Source organism: Podarcis muralis, chromosome 1 (genome assembly GCF_964188315.1).
Source record: "Podarcis muralis chromosome 1, rPodMur119.hap1.1, whole genome shotgun sequence".
Taxonomy (NCBI): domain Eukaryota; kingdom Metazoa; phylum Chordata; class Lepidosauria; order Squamata; family Lacertidae; genus Podarcis; species Podarcis muralis.
This window is the reverse complement of record NC_135655.1, coordinates 113,678,320-113,695,970: the sequence shown is the minus strand read 5'-3', so window position 1 is coordinate 113,695,970 and position 17,651 is coordinate 113,678,320. Positions and strand designations below refer to the sequence as shown.

Below are 17,651 nucleotides of genomic sequence, written 5' to 3'. Positions count from 1 at the left end.
CTAAGAGAAAACAAGGTTCAGATACCCTATCTAATACTTTATATTTGTCAGTTTTCTTAATAATACAGATTTATATTATTACTTTCTGCCTAAGCATTTTTCTCTCATTGATTTTTTTTTTAATGAGTCCAGGATTACCAGAAGACATAGTGAACAAGGAAACATCAAACAGTACAACCCTATGCAATATACACGTTTTCTGAGAAGTCCCGCAATGTTCACCTATTCGGCTTTTATCCAGATAATTGCAGGTAGGGTTGCAGTCTTACAAGATTCCACAAAACCTAGGTACTGGACTGCCAAGGCCTCTTCTGTTCCTCCTAATTTTATATTTTAGAAAATGAGGATAGCTTTTTTGTGTGTTTTGCTGTGGAGAGGGTTATCTGCATTTAGTCTGCATCTTGCTCGGGGGGATTGGGTGGGGGGTGTCTTATGCAGTTTGGTGGGGTTCAGCATCATCGGTTTTCCCCCTGTGAACAATATGACCCAAGTATTGTATGTAAGAATGAAGCTCATTTTTAAAATGAAATACAAATTGATTAGAATCTAGCCCCCCCCTCCAATAACCTCCCAAGCACTACAGCAGTGTGATCCAATGGTGAGCAGAATCTATACATATCTAATGGCCCTTGCCCTTGAGTTCATTCGAATCAATTGCATTGGTCAGCTCTTTTTCTTTTACTCTAGCAGAATTCTGCAGAGTGCTGAGCAGGTCCCTCGTCCATTGATTTCACTGAAAAGTTGGCCTGAATAAAACATCGCTACTGAAGTGTGTAGGTTCACTTTCCTCAAGGGCAACAGCTCTCTGATGGGAGTCTATAGCGTGACTTGCCATGTTCTTGACATCTTCTGCTTTTTGCAATTCCTGGCAGACAGGGAAGGTAGGTTTATTGAGCTCATAGTGATAGGAGCTCTGTTAGGCTGTGTTTGGTTTGGTGGGTCATAAGTTTATATACCTCAATAGGCAGAAGATTGAACCAAAACCACATTTTGCTCTGTTCTGTGGTTTATTATTGAATTAATTAATTAATTAATTAATTCATTCATTCATTCATTCCTGTGAACCAACCCTGAGAACTTTGTTTTAAACAAAATAAAGTATATTGAAATGTCTGTACAGGGACATGCATATGAAAACAAAAGACAATTAACACTTGTTTTGTTAGGAGACTGAGCACCTGAAAATACCAACTTTTATTTGCCCTTTTGAAGGTAATGTCTTAAAGAGCAAATGCTAGGACAATAAACATCAGATGTAACACAAGAGTGGTGCAAACTGGGAATTATCTGGACATCACAGAGGCTGCAATGTTTCATGAAGAGGTTGCTTTTTTCAAGTATGCAATGAGATCTGCCCTTTCATTACTCTTTTTAATGCCAGCAAAAATCATTTTCGTCCCAGGAATGTATTTCTTAGGATCCTCCAAATATTCCATCAGTGTGTTTTCACTCCAGACAATACCTGGAAAATTTAGAAAGTGGTGAAATACCAATTTCTAATCCCATTACTGTTTCACCAATTGGTGTCACCTTTACTTTGAGAGATTATTTCAAAATTTATTGGAACATATATAAAGGAAAATGTTCTTGAACAGCTTATGTTCTTAATTCCAAAGGTTAAAAAAAGGATTAGAAAGAATGTCAAACAAAAGCCAGTTTTCATTACTGTTTGCACACATTTAATACTTAGCATGTATCTGGCATTCTATTTACTTTTGACTCGCTTTTTAATAATCAAACTTGGATTCATGAAGTAGAGGATCTCTATATGTCCTAAAGACAAGTTGTGTCACTTTGAACAAGGTAGCTTCTTCTAACATAATCACATTTAAAAGCCAAAATAAAAACCTTCCAAATCATTATCTTCTTGATATTAAAAATTATTTTCTGAACCTAGATGGAAGTTAAACAACCAAGGTTGAAAACCAACAGGTTGTTGAAATTCCACATACTTTGGCAAGTCTTTCAATTGATTTTCCCTGAAAATTTGTGTCCTCTCAATCTTTTAAATATAGAAAAATGTAATTAATGCTGGGATTGCACATTGTCCAATGAGATGCTGAAGTGCCCTTATCAAAAGTCCAATGGTCTGTTATTGTTTTTCTATAGTCAGAGCCGCACTGGGGCTACCCTATTCTAATGCCCCCTCTATTCTTTTGCTTGTGCCACCTTGCCATGGGTAAGTTGCACTGCAGCCTTCCACAGCGGTCCACCTGTTCAGTGGAAATAGTCACCTGAGGCTTTCCTCTGTGTGTCCCTACCTTCTGAAGTTTGGTGGAAGGTTAACTGGGAAGAAATCCTTTTAACTGGTGACTCACCTTTGAAATGCCCTCCTGTGGTGCCTACACTGCTGCTAGTTAGGCCTCGGGTGAAAAGCATTTTTATTTTCCAGGCTTTTCAATTACCCTTTTAATTGATTTGAAAACTAATTTGTTGCCCTTCCAGTATAATCCTACTGCTCAGGATGACTTAAAACAATCAAGAACAACAACAACATCTCATGTAAGTAAAATAAGCATGGGGGAAATGGGAAAAGGCTCAGTAGACAAAAATGTTATAAATGTAGTTCCATCACATAAAAATAATCCAAGTAAGAGAAAACAGGGGGAGCGGGAGAACAGTAAGAGAAAAGGCCAAATGGATCTCACAAAGTCATAAATTTTACAATCTGGGAGTAGCCACTAAGAAGTCAGTATCTCTCATTGTCTTGTTTCAAACAATCATGCCTCAGAAATGGATAAGACAAGGAGATCTCTAACATATATCAGTAGATAGATTCACTTAGATATGCCTTTGATAACTTCAGGTTTTCTCACTTTTGATCAACAGATTGAGCTGCTGCTGTTCTGAAGGTTTTTTTTTAAAAAAACCTTCCTATATTAGCTGGTGCCTTGAGACCTATCACAGTTAAAGGTGAAGAAGAAGAATTTGGATTTGATATCCCGCTTTATCACTACCAGAAGGAGTCTCAAAGCGGCTAACATTCTCCTTTCCCTTCCTCCCCCACAACAAACACTCTGTGAGGTGAGTGGGGCTGAGAGACTTCAGAGAAGTGTGACTAGCCCAAGGTCACCCAGCAGCTGCATGTGGAGGAGCGGAGACACGAACCCGGTTCACCAGATTACGAGACTACCGCTCTTAACCACTACACCACACTGGCTCTTAGTAATTAATTTCAAATAAACATAAACTATATAATTGCATACCCTCTGATCCACACTTAAGCTGATTTCCTTGGAACTTTCTTCCAAGTACCGTATTTTTCGCCCTATAGGACGCACTTTTCCCCTCCAAAAATGAAGGGGAAATGTGTGTGTGTCCTATGGGGCGAATGCAGGCTTTCGCTGAAGCCTGGAGAGTGAGAGGGGTCGGTGCGCGCACACCCTTTTAAAGAGCGCGCAGCTTCTGCGGGCTGTGGGGGAATTCCCCCACCTCCCAGAAAAACTAGGAGAAGCCGCACGCTCTTTAAAGGGGTTGCACAGCTTCTGCGGGCTTTTGCGAGAGGTGAGGGAATCCCCCCACCTCCCAGAAAAGCCAGGAGGGGAATAATCCCAGAGCTTGTCGGGGCTGGTGGGGAAAGCTTGCGGATAGCAGCCTGTTCTGGGGGCTGGGGTCGGGGGAAGCCCGGGCTTCCCCCGCCCCAGCCCCTGGGGGGGAAAATAATTTTTTTTCTTTATTCCCCCCCCCCAAAAACCCCTAGGTGCGTCCTATGGGCCGGTGCGCCCTATAGGGCGAAAAATACGGTAAGTATGCTTAGAACAGAAGCTCAAGCGTATCTGTAAAACAGAGGCCCTCCATTCTGCTCCCCAAAATGTGGAAATATGTATGCACACTTGCAGTGAATTATCAGAGACAAGCCAGTCCTAAAGGTATGCTAGAAAATAAGCTGGGGTGTCTAAATAAAAGCCATGTCCAAGCAGCTGGCAGTAAGCATGTGCATCCTAGCCTCTGACTACCAGAACAAAACCTGGTGTCTATAACTATTAGCATACACAATCTGATGGCTGTTAGAAGAAATTCAAGAGGAGATGGGCAAGTCAGGCAGTTTCAGGAGGCACATGGCCAGCCTGCAGTTGGCCTTATCAGAATAATAAAATTAATTGAAAATCCAAGGATACTAGCAGTCTAATGCATTTGCTTTAAGCTGTCACAGAGAGAGTGATGTAGTGGTTAGTGTTAGACTAGAAATTGATAGACCACGGCTCAGCCATGAAATTCACTGGGCCAGTTATCCTATCTCACCCATACCAGGGAAGTTCGGTGGATAAATAAGGGCATGAACCATGCACACCAGCATGAACTGCTTGGAGGAAAGGGAGCATATAAATGTAATAAATAACAATATAGATTGTATCCAGCTAAGTTATTCCCAGAGCTGACCCACTGAAAACAATGGGCCTATTCTAGAGTGTTAATGATAAACACAGCAAATAGCATTTGCCACCAGGAAGTCTCTGCAAACCTATTAAAAACAAAGAAACGCCTGCAGTGCCAATCTGGCTCCTGGCCATCTCAAATCAGCCTTAGGATGCTGCATAGAGCCAGGGCCATCATTAGTCCTGCCTCCATCCCCACTGGTACCAAACAAGGGACAGTAATGCAGCTCATGCTCTGGTGCAGTGGTTCTGGCGCATTAGGGGCTCTGTGAGATTGATCCCATGCAAATCCATGCAATGACTGGACCATAAAACTTGCAATGCACAAGTTGTTAAATCCAAACCAGAGGTTCAAATTTATATTCTTTATATAAAATCAGAAGAATATTTTCAGAATGTATTTCTAAGAGTTGCAAAGTAATCTCCCAGTGAAGTTTTTCCCTTCTCTAACTTTGGATCGTGTTTATTTAGCGATACTGTCATGACGCAACTGATTATCTGATTCCCCCCCTTTTTTACCTTTATTCTTGTTTGCGTCTGAATAAGAAAATCCTGCAGCTTGTCCGGTTTTTCGGCCAAAGAGACCCCAAAGATTTGGGCCAGTCTTGTGCTTTCCACCTTTTTCAGCTGTATGACACTGAGAACATTTTTGAACAAAGATCTTTTTACCCTTTTCAAAATCACCCATGGCAATCTATGAAAAAGAAATGCAGAAAAATAAAACTACGATGTGTTTGAAATGATTCCCTCTTTTTTAGCACACTTGTTTCTCAATGCATGTTTATATTTGAAAGGAAGAAAGCAAAGGAAAACATTATTTTGTGGTGATGGTAGTGTAATGGAACACTGGAAGTACTATTGTTTAATAGAAAGCTAACAATTTGATCCTACACTTATTAACTCATAAGGATATCCTACAGACCTCTGTGAGATATACTTCCAAGTAAGTGTGTACACAAGATTGTGCCCACAGGCTAGTCTTGAGATCACTTACCTAAACATATAGAGTGGGGAGGGATTTACCTCTTAATAAATATGGAAAGCATAGATTGCTCTCCTGGTTTTCAGACAGAAGCATTTGCCAATGTTCTTTTCTTTGCTTATGGCATGTTTACAATGGACATCTGCTTAGTGTGAATTTTAAAAGCTGTACATCACTGGTTTATATGCAGTCACTGGTTTATATGATAGCTGAGGTTTGATGGAAGGGGGCAAGACAAAAAAGGACCCAGCAGTCGACTCATCTGCTTCTAACCTATTATTTCTGCACACGGACCATTGAACCATCGCCCATGCCGTGAGTGCACCATAAAAATAACAGGTGATTTGGAAAATGATTTCTCTACTGAGAAATCATGAGGATCCATGAAGATCTGACATGTTTCTCCATGGAAGCAAAGCAATGCTCAGTGGGTTGCCTATGAAAGATTGCTAGTCCCAGCACATGGCCCATATACAGGGAATTATAGAAGTAGGTGCTCTGTGGAGTGGGGAAGCTCTGTACCTATGCCTCAAGTGGAACAGAAGGATTAAGCTTTTAAACAAGAGGGTGAAACGTTTCTGGCCACCCAGCCTAATATTTATTGGAAAAGAAATGAATGTGTGTGCGTGTGTACAGTAAATAAATGCGCGCTCTCTCTCATGTGGAATAAGCATAATATACATACTGTAGCTGCTCAAAGCTGACTGAATGGGTGTGATATAAACTGGATAACAAAATATTATGGAGGATTAGATGCTTTACAATAAGAATAAAATGAAAGTAGGGGAGCAGGGTCTCTCCCCTGAGATTCCTGCCAAGATAGCTAGTTTCTGTGTGGCAATAAGCTATTAACACTTTATGGTGGGTTTTTTTTTTGTTTTTTTAAAAACCCATTCTAATACAATGATTTTATGTTTCCCACTGTTTCTGTATTTGACATTGTTTTTAAATACAATATTTAATGCTGCACTTAATGTAATATACTGTGTTTTATGTGTTGTTTTCTTCCTCCCTTCTCTACCAGTTATTAAGATATACCTTTCTATCTATATCTAGATATACCTTTCTATCTATATCTAGATATCTATATCTATCTATATCTAGAGATCTATAGATATAGATATCTATACCTATTTATATCTAGATATAGATATCTATATCTATCTAGATCTATCTAGATATCACACACACAGACGTGTGGAATAAGCATGATATAAATATCTGCTCAAAGCGGACTGCTGGAAGGAATGGGCGCAATATAAACCGAATAACGAAACGTTCTTGAGGACTAGGCACTTTACAACAAGAATAAAATGAAAGAAGGGGAGCGGGCTTTCTCCCCGTTCCCTGTATTTCTTTCTACCACTGCCTACCTTCAGTCCAGACTACGACAGGGCCCAGCCCCAGCCCCTCCCCCTCCCCGCTAACAAGCCAGTTTTCACCGCGTCGCGCGACTGTCACAACTCGATCGCGCATCTGGCGACAGACGCCGCCAAGGCGGATAAAGGTTTTTAACGTGTCACAATAAAGCCGACCAATCACAAGCCACCGTCGGCGGACGTTCTGGGCAGCGATTGGTGCCTTCTGTCGGGGGCGGGGCCGTTCTGCTTCGGCCAAGACTTCCCGCCTGTGGGAGAAAAAAATGAGCCGGCGCGCGTTCAACAGTCGGCGGCGGGAGACGGAGCCCAGTTATTGGCTCTCGCCGTAGCCAATAGCGGCTCCTTTCTCTGCTGTCCTCCCCGCCCCTTGGTGTTACGGTTAAAATGCGCGGAGACCGTTTCTGTTTGTTTGACACTCGCGAGAGTAGGGGCTTTATCGCCTCCTCATCGCGAGGGGGCGCTGTGGTGCGTTCGATTTCCCTGCGCCGTGAGCGGTACCATCGAGATGCGGATGTTGCAGGAGAGCAGACGTGACAGCTCGAGGCCGAGCTTCCGGTTTCCGTCCAAGATGGCGGCAGCGATGTGTGGTCGCCTCCGATATTGGAAGCGGCGGCAGCCGTTTGTCCCTGGCGTGAAATAAACGCGAATTCCCACCCTCAGGCGACAGTCGCTTGCTTGTGGGGACGGGCAGAGAGATGTGTCTGTCGGAAGACAGCTCTTTGAGAGCCAGATTATCTCGCTGGACTAGCACAGCAAGAGGACTTTCCTCAAGGCTGCCCTCAGCTCGCAGGCTTGTCTGGCCATGGAAGCGAGGAAAGGTCTACACTTGCTGCCGACCTCTTAAGCCCCTGAAGCAATACCTCCGTCGTTAACTTTCCTGCCCCTTGTCAAATAACGGAACTTGCTGTAGTACTCCCAAGACAAAAACACGATTCAGTGTGAAATATACTCGGAGTTGGGAGTGGATTTAATGCACTTTATTCAGCTCACAGTGGTGAGAAGGAATGGAAGTTCCCCCAGAATGTCTGCTTTATATACATTACTTGCACAATGATTACTTACACGTGATTGGCTAATTCCGGGATTCTCCTGTAGGCCAATCAGGTTGCTGATTCACTTCCATCTGGAGCTGGATTGGGTGGCTGCTGCATTCTGGATCCTATTGTTATAGGACCAATCGGACTGCTGCATTCTGAATCCTATTGTTCTAGGACCAATCAGACTGCTGCATTTTGGATCCTATTCAACTCAGTACATAACAAATGTGTTGTTAGACAAGAGGAAATGTTCTACAAGGCAGCAAGTGTGAAATTGGATCAGGCTTGCTTTTCTCTACATAGCTGCTGAGTCCCCTGGTCTCCTACACAGACAAGCCTCAAAGGTCTATGTCTTGGAAACTGGATTCAATCATTTCATCAGGTGTTTCTGAAAACTTAAGGTGGAGATCTAGACCTTTATTTCTGTATATTTTTTTGGGGGGGGGGGGAAGGGCTTTCTTCTTTAAAAGGCAAAGTTTTTAATCTGCAAACCCTGCTTAGAACAAGTTGCTGGCATCTCCTTAAGTCTTGCTACCTACACAGCATCAGTGAGTGTCACTTACACAAAATAAGATAAAAGTCTTGTGAAAATGGGAAGTTTCCGCATTTTGCATCTATTTAGGACCATATGTAAATGAAAATTTAGCTCCACGCTGTTACATTATCCATGAAATAAAAGCACTGAAGCTTTATTCTTCTGTACTTAAGGTCTCATGCTATCTTTACTCCAGCATGGTAGCTATAATGATCAATTCAGTTCACAAGCTGCCCTTCTCCTTAACCTTTCAATTCAAGCCACAATTAATAAAAAAAGAGACTAATTTTAATTAAACCTGGCTTCTCTAATACATAAGGCAGGGGTGGCTAACCTGTGGCCCTCCAGATGTTTCTGAACTACAATGTCCATCAGCCAATGGCCAGTGATAAACTTCACAACTACCCTTGGTAATGGGAACCTTGGACAAGTCACTTAGCTGACACTACCACAGATTGTGAGGGTAATGGCGGGACCCCTGTCATCTTGAGTTCTTTGAAAGAATGTGAGTATTAAAATATGAGAACTATCCAGTGATGTAATGCCTCCAGTTCTTAATTCTCTAGGAAGGATAAAAAAATGAGTGGGAAATGAAATGAAAAGGGGCACAGAAGTGAACTCAGAATGCAGGGAGCTATGTGATTTAGGCCAAATTAGCTATCACCCATAGTTTCATTCCAACATTAGTCATGTGCAAATCGGACCACCTTAGGCCCAAGTGCCAAATGTGGCCCTCCAGGCCCCTCAGAACTTTCCCCAGGCCCCACTCCTTACTGTCCAAGTTTGTAGTCTCCTTGTGTGTGTTTGTGACTAGAATGTGTCCTTGAACTCTGATAATGCCTCTTCATTGCTTAGATGGAGGATGGAAAGGGGTGTGTGAATCTATAGAAACTATCCTGCTGTCAGGCTGCAGAGGATCCAACCCCCACGACAGGTTGCCAGGAACAGATAAGACAAGGAAAAGTCCTTACCAACCGTTTTTCATTCAATATTCACAGAGAGAGACTTAGAAATGTAGCCTCTTGGAATAATGGTGTTGCCCTGAGTGAGTCCCCACCCCCTCCCTCTCATGTGTCATTGCTATAGGTGCCGAAAAGTGCCCTCTGCCTTTGAGCTCTTTGCTCTCCTACCTTCAATGCTCGCCGAGTTCTGGGTGCTGGGGGGCTGGAATGCTTTCTAAAGACACTGTGTCCATCAGCTGTCGCCCCTCTGGCGCTGCTTCTACTTCCTCCTCTCCCATTATTTCCCAGCTTTCCCCCTCATCTGCCTCTGAGCTGTGATCTCCCTCAAACGCCTGTTGTAATTCTGAATTGTCTTCTTCTCTGGAAGGGTCAGGCTGGGGAGGCAGTCTCCACCATTCCTCCTCTGCCCAGTCCCTGACACCTGCTGTACAAAGACAGATCCTGCAAGTGTCCCTAATTTCCAGGGACAGTCCCCGATTTACAGAAGGTTTCTGATTTGATCCTGGAATGTCTAGCTTTTCCTTAGGATGTCCCTATTTTCATCAGATAAATGTTGGAGGGTATGGAGTTATATGACCCCCCCCCCAAACTAAGGCGATAAGTAACTATATAACCTTTAGAAAACATCTGAAGGCAGCCCTGTATAGGGAAGTTTTTCTTAATGTGTAATGCCCCTATTTTCATTGGAGAAATGTTAGAGGGTATGCAAAGATAAAGTTTACATTCGATGCTCTGCCCACTTTTGCCTCTTGCCCCACCTACCACTGACCTATGGCCCTCAGAAGGTTGCCCAGAAAGGAATGCGGCCCTCAATCTGAAAAGGGTTTCTTACTCTCAGAGTAGACTCATCAATGGGCTAAAGTCATATAAGTTATATTAGTTTCAGTGGGCCTGCTCTGAGTATGACTTAGTTGTGTACCACCCAATGATTCTAAAGTAAAATCTCTTCAGATTATATGCAAGCTGAGTTCTGTGTTGTTAACTTGCTAGTTTCCAAGAAAGTGTGTATGGAAGTTATTGACATGTGTCACCACCTGATAATAATAATAATAATAATAATAATAATAATAATAATAATAATAATAATAATAATTTTATTATTTGTGTTGCACCCATTTGACTGGGTTGCCCCAGCCATTCTGGGCAGCTCCCAAACGAATATTAAAAACACGATAAGACATCAAACTTTAAAAACTTCCCTAAACAAGGTTGCCTTCAGATGTCTTCTAAAAGTCAAATACAGTAGTTGTTTATTTCCTTGACATCTGATGGGAAGGCTGGTGCAACTACTGAGAAGGCCCTCTGCAAAATGGTGGCAACGTGTATTTGGAATGAAAAAAAAAATAGTACATTATCTTGTAAATTGTCTTGGCTTGTTTTACACAGGCCAGTGATGTTAGCGTTGTAGCATCCAATAATCATGGTTCTTCTGCACTGGACAAAGGCTTTTTGTTCTCCCAGCCCTTATAACATATTTTAATGCTGGGCGGTTGGGTTTTAGCCCTTCTCAGCTCTTTTATTAGTAGGTTGTTTCACACAGCTTGTTCTGCTCTTACTGTTTTCTGTGGGATTTTAAAAATATTGTATTTGTTTCATATTGCCCTCCATATTTTTTATATATACATATACATACAACCACCCACCCACCCACACCCTGTTTGTTATATGTCACTAGAGAACACGTATTACAAGGCGATGGAAAAATACAAATAATATTTTGAAAGAGAGCAGAACAATTTCACCCCTTACTATGCAAAGCTCTGTTACAATCCAGCAGAGGTCACTGGTGTCCAGGATCTTAATATATAATATGTACTTCAACAGGGCAAATTAACAATTGTATTTTGGAAAATCCAACATTTTTTGCAGGTCGTTAATGCAATATTTTGCCACACACGTACGTGTAGATATACTGATATGAACTTTGAGTTTCTTTTGTGGCAGAAGTCTTAGGTGAAATCTACTTCTGGACAAATAGGTTTACTTCTGGGCAGACTACAAATTTACGTGCTGGTTATCACAGGCTGATGCTCTTCTTCCTCTGTTTTCCACATTTTATTCAGAATTGGGTTACTCAAACTGTTCCCAAATAGAACAATTCTAATTTTAAACTGCAATGTGGGTTTTATGCCTTTAATAACTTTCCCTCAGAACCTTTTTCAGTTCCTATTTTAGGAGGTGTTAAGCTAATTATGATTATGCAATTTCTTGACTAAATAGGATAAGGCGGCAGTGATGAGCAACAAAATGTGCAAGAGATGAAGGGATGCCATCCAAGTAAATAAAAGAAAGAAAGGAAAAAGGTGGACAGTCAAAGGGAAAATAGAGCATATAAGTATCTTCAAACCCATCTTGGTAAGTAAGTAGTACATACATTAAGAAGATTAAGGACTCAAAATAGGTCAAGGGGGCTGTTTTTTTATGACAAAACTACAGTGTGTCATGAATTATCCAAGCTCACAAAGTGACTCCACTGCACACACAAACCCTCAGAATTGCCTACAGTGACCAGAGTGCTTTATGAGCACAAGACACAAGGTCAACCTGTGGTGGCAATGGGTGGGAGGAGGGAACATGTCAATGTAGATGCGGCCAAACTGGGTGCGGCCGAAATGTAAAAGGGGACTTCTCAGTAATCACAGCAGTCTGTCCTCTGGCAGAATTGAGCCATGAGCCAGGATCACTGTGTTTCCCCTAGCGCAGTGGAACAAACAAAATATCTCCTATGGTCAGATATTTTTCTTCCAGGACTTATTTCCTGGACACAAAGAGCATTTGACAGACATGTTTAGAGATTCCGGGCCAGAACAAACGTAGTAACGTAAGGGAGCACTGTAAGAACAGGCATGCCAAAGCACACAATGGGTGACATCTGTTATCGCAGCTGTTTCCTTCTGTGTCAATTGCTGCAGCAGCAGCCTTGCTCTTTCCTCCTGTCCACAGCCTCTCGGAGAACGCTGCTGGGAAGCCGTCACATTTCAGCCTCCACGAGAGTCGGCCTTTGCACATTTCAATAATACTCCTTTTTCTGGACAGAAGGATTCCTTAAACATTTAATTGTACATGCAAGCGTAAGAGTAGCCATCTGGATTAGGTCAAGGCCCATCTAGTCCACCAGTCTGTTGTCACAGTTGCTAACCACATGCCCATGGAGAAGCCCACAAGCAGGACATGAGGAAAACAGCCCTCTCCTGACTTGCTGTTCTGATATTTAGAGGCATATTGCCTCCAGCAGTGGATGTAAAACAAAGCCATTGATGACCCTTTAAGGATTTGTTTATCCTTCTTTTAAAGGCATCCATCACTACCTCTGATGGAAGTGAATTCTATAGTATACTATGCAATCTTTTGTCTTGAACCTTTCAACATTCAGCTTCTTTGGATGACTGTTCTCTAGCCACTTTCTCCATACTTATATACTCTGTATCCTCCAACCTTTTCTCTAAACTAAAAAGTTCCCCAACTTTTCTTCATAGGGGAGATTGCCCCAACCCCTTGCTGAGTGATCAGAACTTACTCAGTGAGACAAAGAGGAAAATGCAGCCTGCACTTGCCTCATAGGGGAGCTGTTCCACCCCCTTGAACATTTTTGTTGCCCTTCAGTGAACCTCTTCCACTCCTACAGTATCCTTTTGGAGTTGAGGCAACCACAATCATACACAGTATTCCAATTACCGTATTTTTCGCTCTATAAGATGTACCTGACAATAAGACGCACCTAGCTTTTAGAGGAGGAAAGGGGTAAAGCCCTGTTTTTTGGGGGGAATCAGCCCACAGTTTTGCAGCTTCTTTTGCAAAGGGGAAAAGCCCCATTTTTTTTTTTTTTTTAGGATCAGCCTCAAAGTTGTGCGGCTTCTTTTGCAAAGGCAAAAAGCTGCGTTTTTGAGGATAACCTCACAGTTGTGCAGCTTCTTTTGCAAAGGGAAAAAGTCCCTTCTTTTGAGGATCAGCTCAAAATTGTTGAGCTTACTTTGCAAAAGGAAAATATTCTGTTTTTATAGGGTTCACCTCACAGTTCTGCAGCTTCTTTAGGAAAGGAAAGGGAGCCATTTCTACAGTGTCCAGAAAGATAATCTAATCAGCCAGTCACATGTCGCTGGGGGAAAAACAGCCTCCATCTGCAGAACATTCAACAATGGAGGCCTGGGCAATGGGCCGGGGCCGGAAAGGGAGCCAGCGATTGACCACACATTTGCTCCATAAGACGCACAGACATTTCCCCTTACTTATTAGGAGAGAAAAAGTGCGTCTTATGGAGCGAAAAATATGGTACCTGAAACCTCAGATTCGTACAATGCCATTATGACATTAGCAGTTTTATTTTCAATTCCTTTTCTAACTATTTGTAGCATGGAATTCACCTTTTCCACAGCTGCTGCATGTTGGGGTGACATCACCATTGAGCTACCCATGATGACCCCCAAGGTCTCATTCCTGGCCGGTCACTTTCAGTTCAGACCCCATGATTTGTCTAGGTGAAATTAAGATTACTGGCCCCGGTGTGCATCATTTTACACGTTAAATACATTGCAATTTGCCATTTTACTGCCCATCCACCCGGTTGGAAGAGAGCCTTTTGAAACTCATCGCAATCCCTTGTTTTAACAAACCTGACTGGTGTGGTATCATTGCTAAACTTGGCTTCCTGACTGTCAAATCATTTGTGAACAAGTTAAAAAGCAAAGGCCCCTATACTGATTCTTGGATGCAGAGATGGTTGTAGGGTACCCTGACTGGTGCAGCCATACTATGTGCAGCACTGCTGGGGGTGCTGCAGCAATGCTGTAGAATAGAGCATGTGTGGTGGAGGGGGGTTTGTTGCAAATTTTAGCATCCCACAGGGTGCCACTAAAATCTGAGAGCCCAAAGTCTGCCACAGTTGGGAAGATCTACGTTCCTCCATTGGGAGAAGTATCCATTTATTCCTGTTCTCCGTTTCCTGTTTCTCAACCAATTACTGATCTATAAGAGGGCATCACTTCGTTGTCCATTATTACCCAACTTAGTCTTTGGTGAGGTAGCAAGGAACTACAGTCATACCTTGGTTCTGGAACGCCTTGCGAGTTGAACGTTTTGGCTCCTGAATGCCGCAAATCCGGAAGTGAGTGTTCCGGTTTGCAAATGTTCTTTGGAACCCAAATGTCCAACGCAGCTTATGCAGCTTCCGATTGGCTGCAAGAGCTTCCTGCAGCCAATCGGAAGCTGCGCCTTGGTTTCTGAACGTTTTGGAACTTCCGGAACTGATTCCGTTTGACTTCCAAGGTACAACTGTAGCTCCAAATGAACATGGATATAATCCCTGAGGGGAGAAGCTTAGCTGTTTAGCTGCACTGCTTGTCAGTCATCAGAGACAGTTCCGCTGTCCTATTAAAAAGACAAAATTTTGTCTCTTTTGCTGGAATAAAAGAAATAACATACAAGGTGTTCCCCTAACCATGTGATGCAATGTGTGAGGACCCAACTAAGATCACATGCACCCCATACATTTAAAGCACATGACGTCCCCCAAGGAATCCTGGGAGTTGTAGTTTGTTAAGGCTGTTGGGAATTGTAGCTCTGTAAGGGTAAATGGCAGTTTCCGGGATTCTTTGGGGGAAATCATGTGCTTCAGATGTATGGAGCGTACGCAGCCTTACTCATACTTGGAGCAGATCCACCGAAATTAGTGGGCTTAATTGAGCCATGCTATTAATTTCATAGGCCTACTCTGAAGTATGGCTTTGTTGGATACAGCACATCACATCTGAAATTCCTCGCAGGAGGTTATTCCCAGTATTTTCCAGAAATCTACATAAAAACACCATTGTTAAAAAACAGAAACCTGAAAGCTGTACCCCATTCCAAGAGTTAATAACTGCAGCTGAGCGTGGCGCTTAAAAGAAATCTGTTTTCAGGGACAGTGATTCTTTCTTGTCAGATGCTGAGGTTAAAGAAGATTGATAATGCCTTACGCAAGCAATTTACAGCATCCTCCAAGGGCTTCAAAGTATAATCCATTGTATTTTAGCTGTAATTTCACATTCAAATAAGCTGAAAGTAGTTTTCAAAATGTGTATTTTTTTTGGGGGGGAGGACCTTCCATTTTACAGTGTCCACTGGCATCCTGTGCATTAAATATACATAGTATTTATCTTGTGATAATCACTGGCCTAAAAGCTGAATTACAGTGTTTATTCTTTGTTGCAATGTGTCTTTTTCGTCTTAGAGGCTCTTGAAACGTCTGCGTAAAGCTAATTGTTCAATGATTATCAGGATGAACAGACACCTTCTACCAGATATAATATTTTTATGCTTTACTATGTTTTTATGGTCACACAATATCATTTTCTCATCTGTAATAGGACCCCAGGTGCTGCCTAGATGTTAAGAGGAACGCTGCATGTTTCATCACTGGCTCTTAAAGAACAGCATTGAGGTCCAAAATGTATTTCCTTAAGGAGATCTTCTAGCAATTAATCCTCTTTCCTCTGACAAGTGTTTATGTGAGATTGCTCTGTTTCCTTTTATATTTTATCTATCTATCTATCTATCTATCTATCTATCTATCTATCTATCTATCTATCATCTATCTATCATTTATCTATCTATTATTATTATTATTATTGGTGCACCAAGTGGTGTGGTTCTTTTTCTGCAGGAAGAGGAATGGAGTATTTTTTTTGGGGGGGGGGGAATTAGTAATGCAAGTCCTTTGCAGTATGTATTTGCTTAGACAATACAATTGTGGAGTAATAACAGTTCCTGAATTCATTCCATTCTCTGATTAATCCACAGCACTATGGATGAACAAATCTGTCAATTCCGGTTTCTCTCAGTTCCTTGTCACTGCAACCTTAATTTCAGTTCTCCACATTCTGGTGGCAATTTGCATTTTTCAAAATAATCCTCATGAAAATTGATTAGCATTTTTGGGTGAATTTCTCCAAATGTACACATTTCTGTGTGCCATTTCGAAAAACATACTGCATTTTTATACGTTCTATTTAACCAATTTATGCATTTTATGACTTCAATATAAGTATTTTTGTGCACATCATTTGGTCGGATAACTGCACCCCAGATTCAGACAACTGTACATTTCACAGTCTAATTGTGTTTTGGTTAGCATACTTATTCAAAAAGTACAAATCAGGTAGTTTCTCACCGAAATGCAAACAAAATATAATTTCTCTCTCAAACCTAGACTGCATAAATATTCCAATCAAAGTTGATATTAACAAATCCACACCACCTAGCAAGATCAGGGAGTCTTAGCTAGGGATGCTTTAAACTATGCCAGGATTATCGTAAGAGAATGGCATGCACTGTTCCATTGAACAATCACCCTAGGGTGTCAGCAAAGGGATATAACTTTAACTATCTGGCATGTCTTGTTCTGAAGACAGGAAGTCATAATCTCAGGAGAACATCTGTTGGCTAAGAATCTCTTAATCTTTATTTCAGTGCATCTGTTTACAGCTTCTGTAGCTTATATTACACAAGAGACCAAGGTGGAAAGTTTTCACTACTAAGTCTGCAACATTGTGCCCACTGAAAACCTGGAGCACCAAAATTAACTATTTATTCCAAATCAATATATGATTTTCAGGCCTTGTGGTTCTGCAACTCCCCCTTTTTCTGCCTATGCTGTTTCCCAGTTTCCCTTTCCCTCTGACCCTTCAGTCTGGTTTCCTCATTCATCGGGACTTATCCCTCCTGACCTAGGTTCCATTAGTGTGCTAACCTCCTCCTCTCTTTTATTCTTTGTGATTCTTTGATGTGGGTCTTTACTGCCCTGTTCTGCTTTGGGATCTCCGAAGTAATTCAACTAACAGCAATTAGAGACCTTACAGCAGGTGTGAGGAACATTCAGTCCCCAGATGTTGCTGAACTACAACTCCCATCACCTTGGCCGTTGTCCATGTTTGCTGGGGCTCATGGGAGTTGTAGTTTAGTGACAACTGAATAGCAACACTTTCCCACCCCTGCCTTGCAGCCTGCCCCAGTCTCCTTTGCGTTTTAGAGTATGGTTACCAGACGTCCCCGTTTCCCGGGGACAGTCCCTGGATTCACAAATCTGTCCCTGGACAAAATCCGTCCCCAGATTTCATTGAATGTCCCCGGATTTATATTTTAAGTGTTGTAGATTTATTAGTAGGGAATGAATGTTGTGTGATGGGTTCAACGGCACAAGACACATCATAGGGAGACTTCTGGTGAGGCAAAATGGTGGACGCCATGGCAGCAAGCAGCTCCTGAAGCTAGCCAGAGCCAACTGCACTACGAGGCTGTCTCCAGGCTGCTGAGACTGCCACTGCCCCCAAGGGGGAACCAGGGATGCCCAGTGCTTCAATTGGGGGAACCGCTCACACACACACACCCCACAACCCAAATCGAGCCA

At 42.2% G+C, this 17,651-nt stretch overlaps 1 protein-coding gene across 1 annotated transcript; it reads right to left on the bottom strand.

Annotated features, from left to right (window-relative positions):
• Positions 1-1,160: 1,160 nt before the first annotated feature.
• LOC114606416 (cytochrome c, testis-specific) lies at positions 1,161-7,118 on the bottom strand. Its single transcript, XM_028748645.2, has 3 exons — positions 6,732-7,118; positions 4,896-5,070; positions 1,161-1,462 (listed from the first exon to the last, which is right to left on the bottom strand). Exons 2-3 carry the CDS (start codon positions 5,062-5,064, stop codon positions 1,314-1,316), a joined length of 318 nt encoding a protein of 105 aa, XP_028604478.2. The 5' UTR covers positions 5,065-5,070; positions 6,732-7,118; the 3' UTR covers positions 1,161-1,313.
• Positions 7,119-17,651: the final 10,533 nt, after the last annotated feature.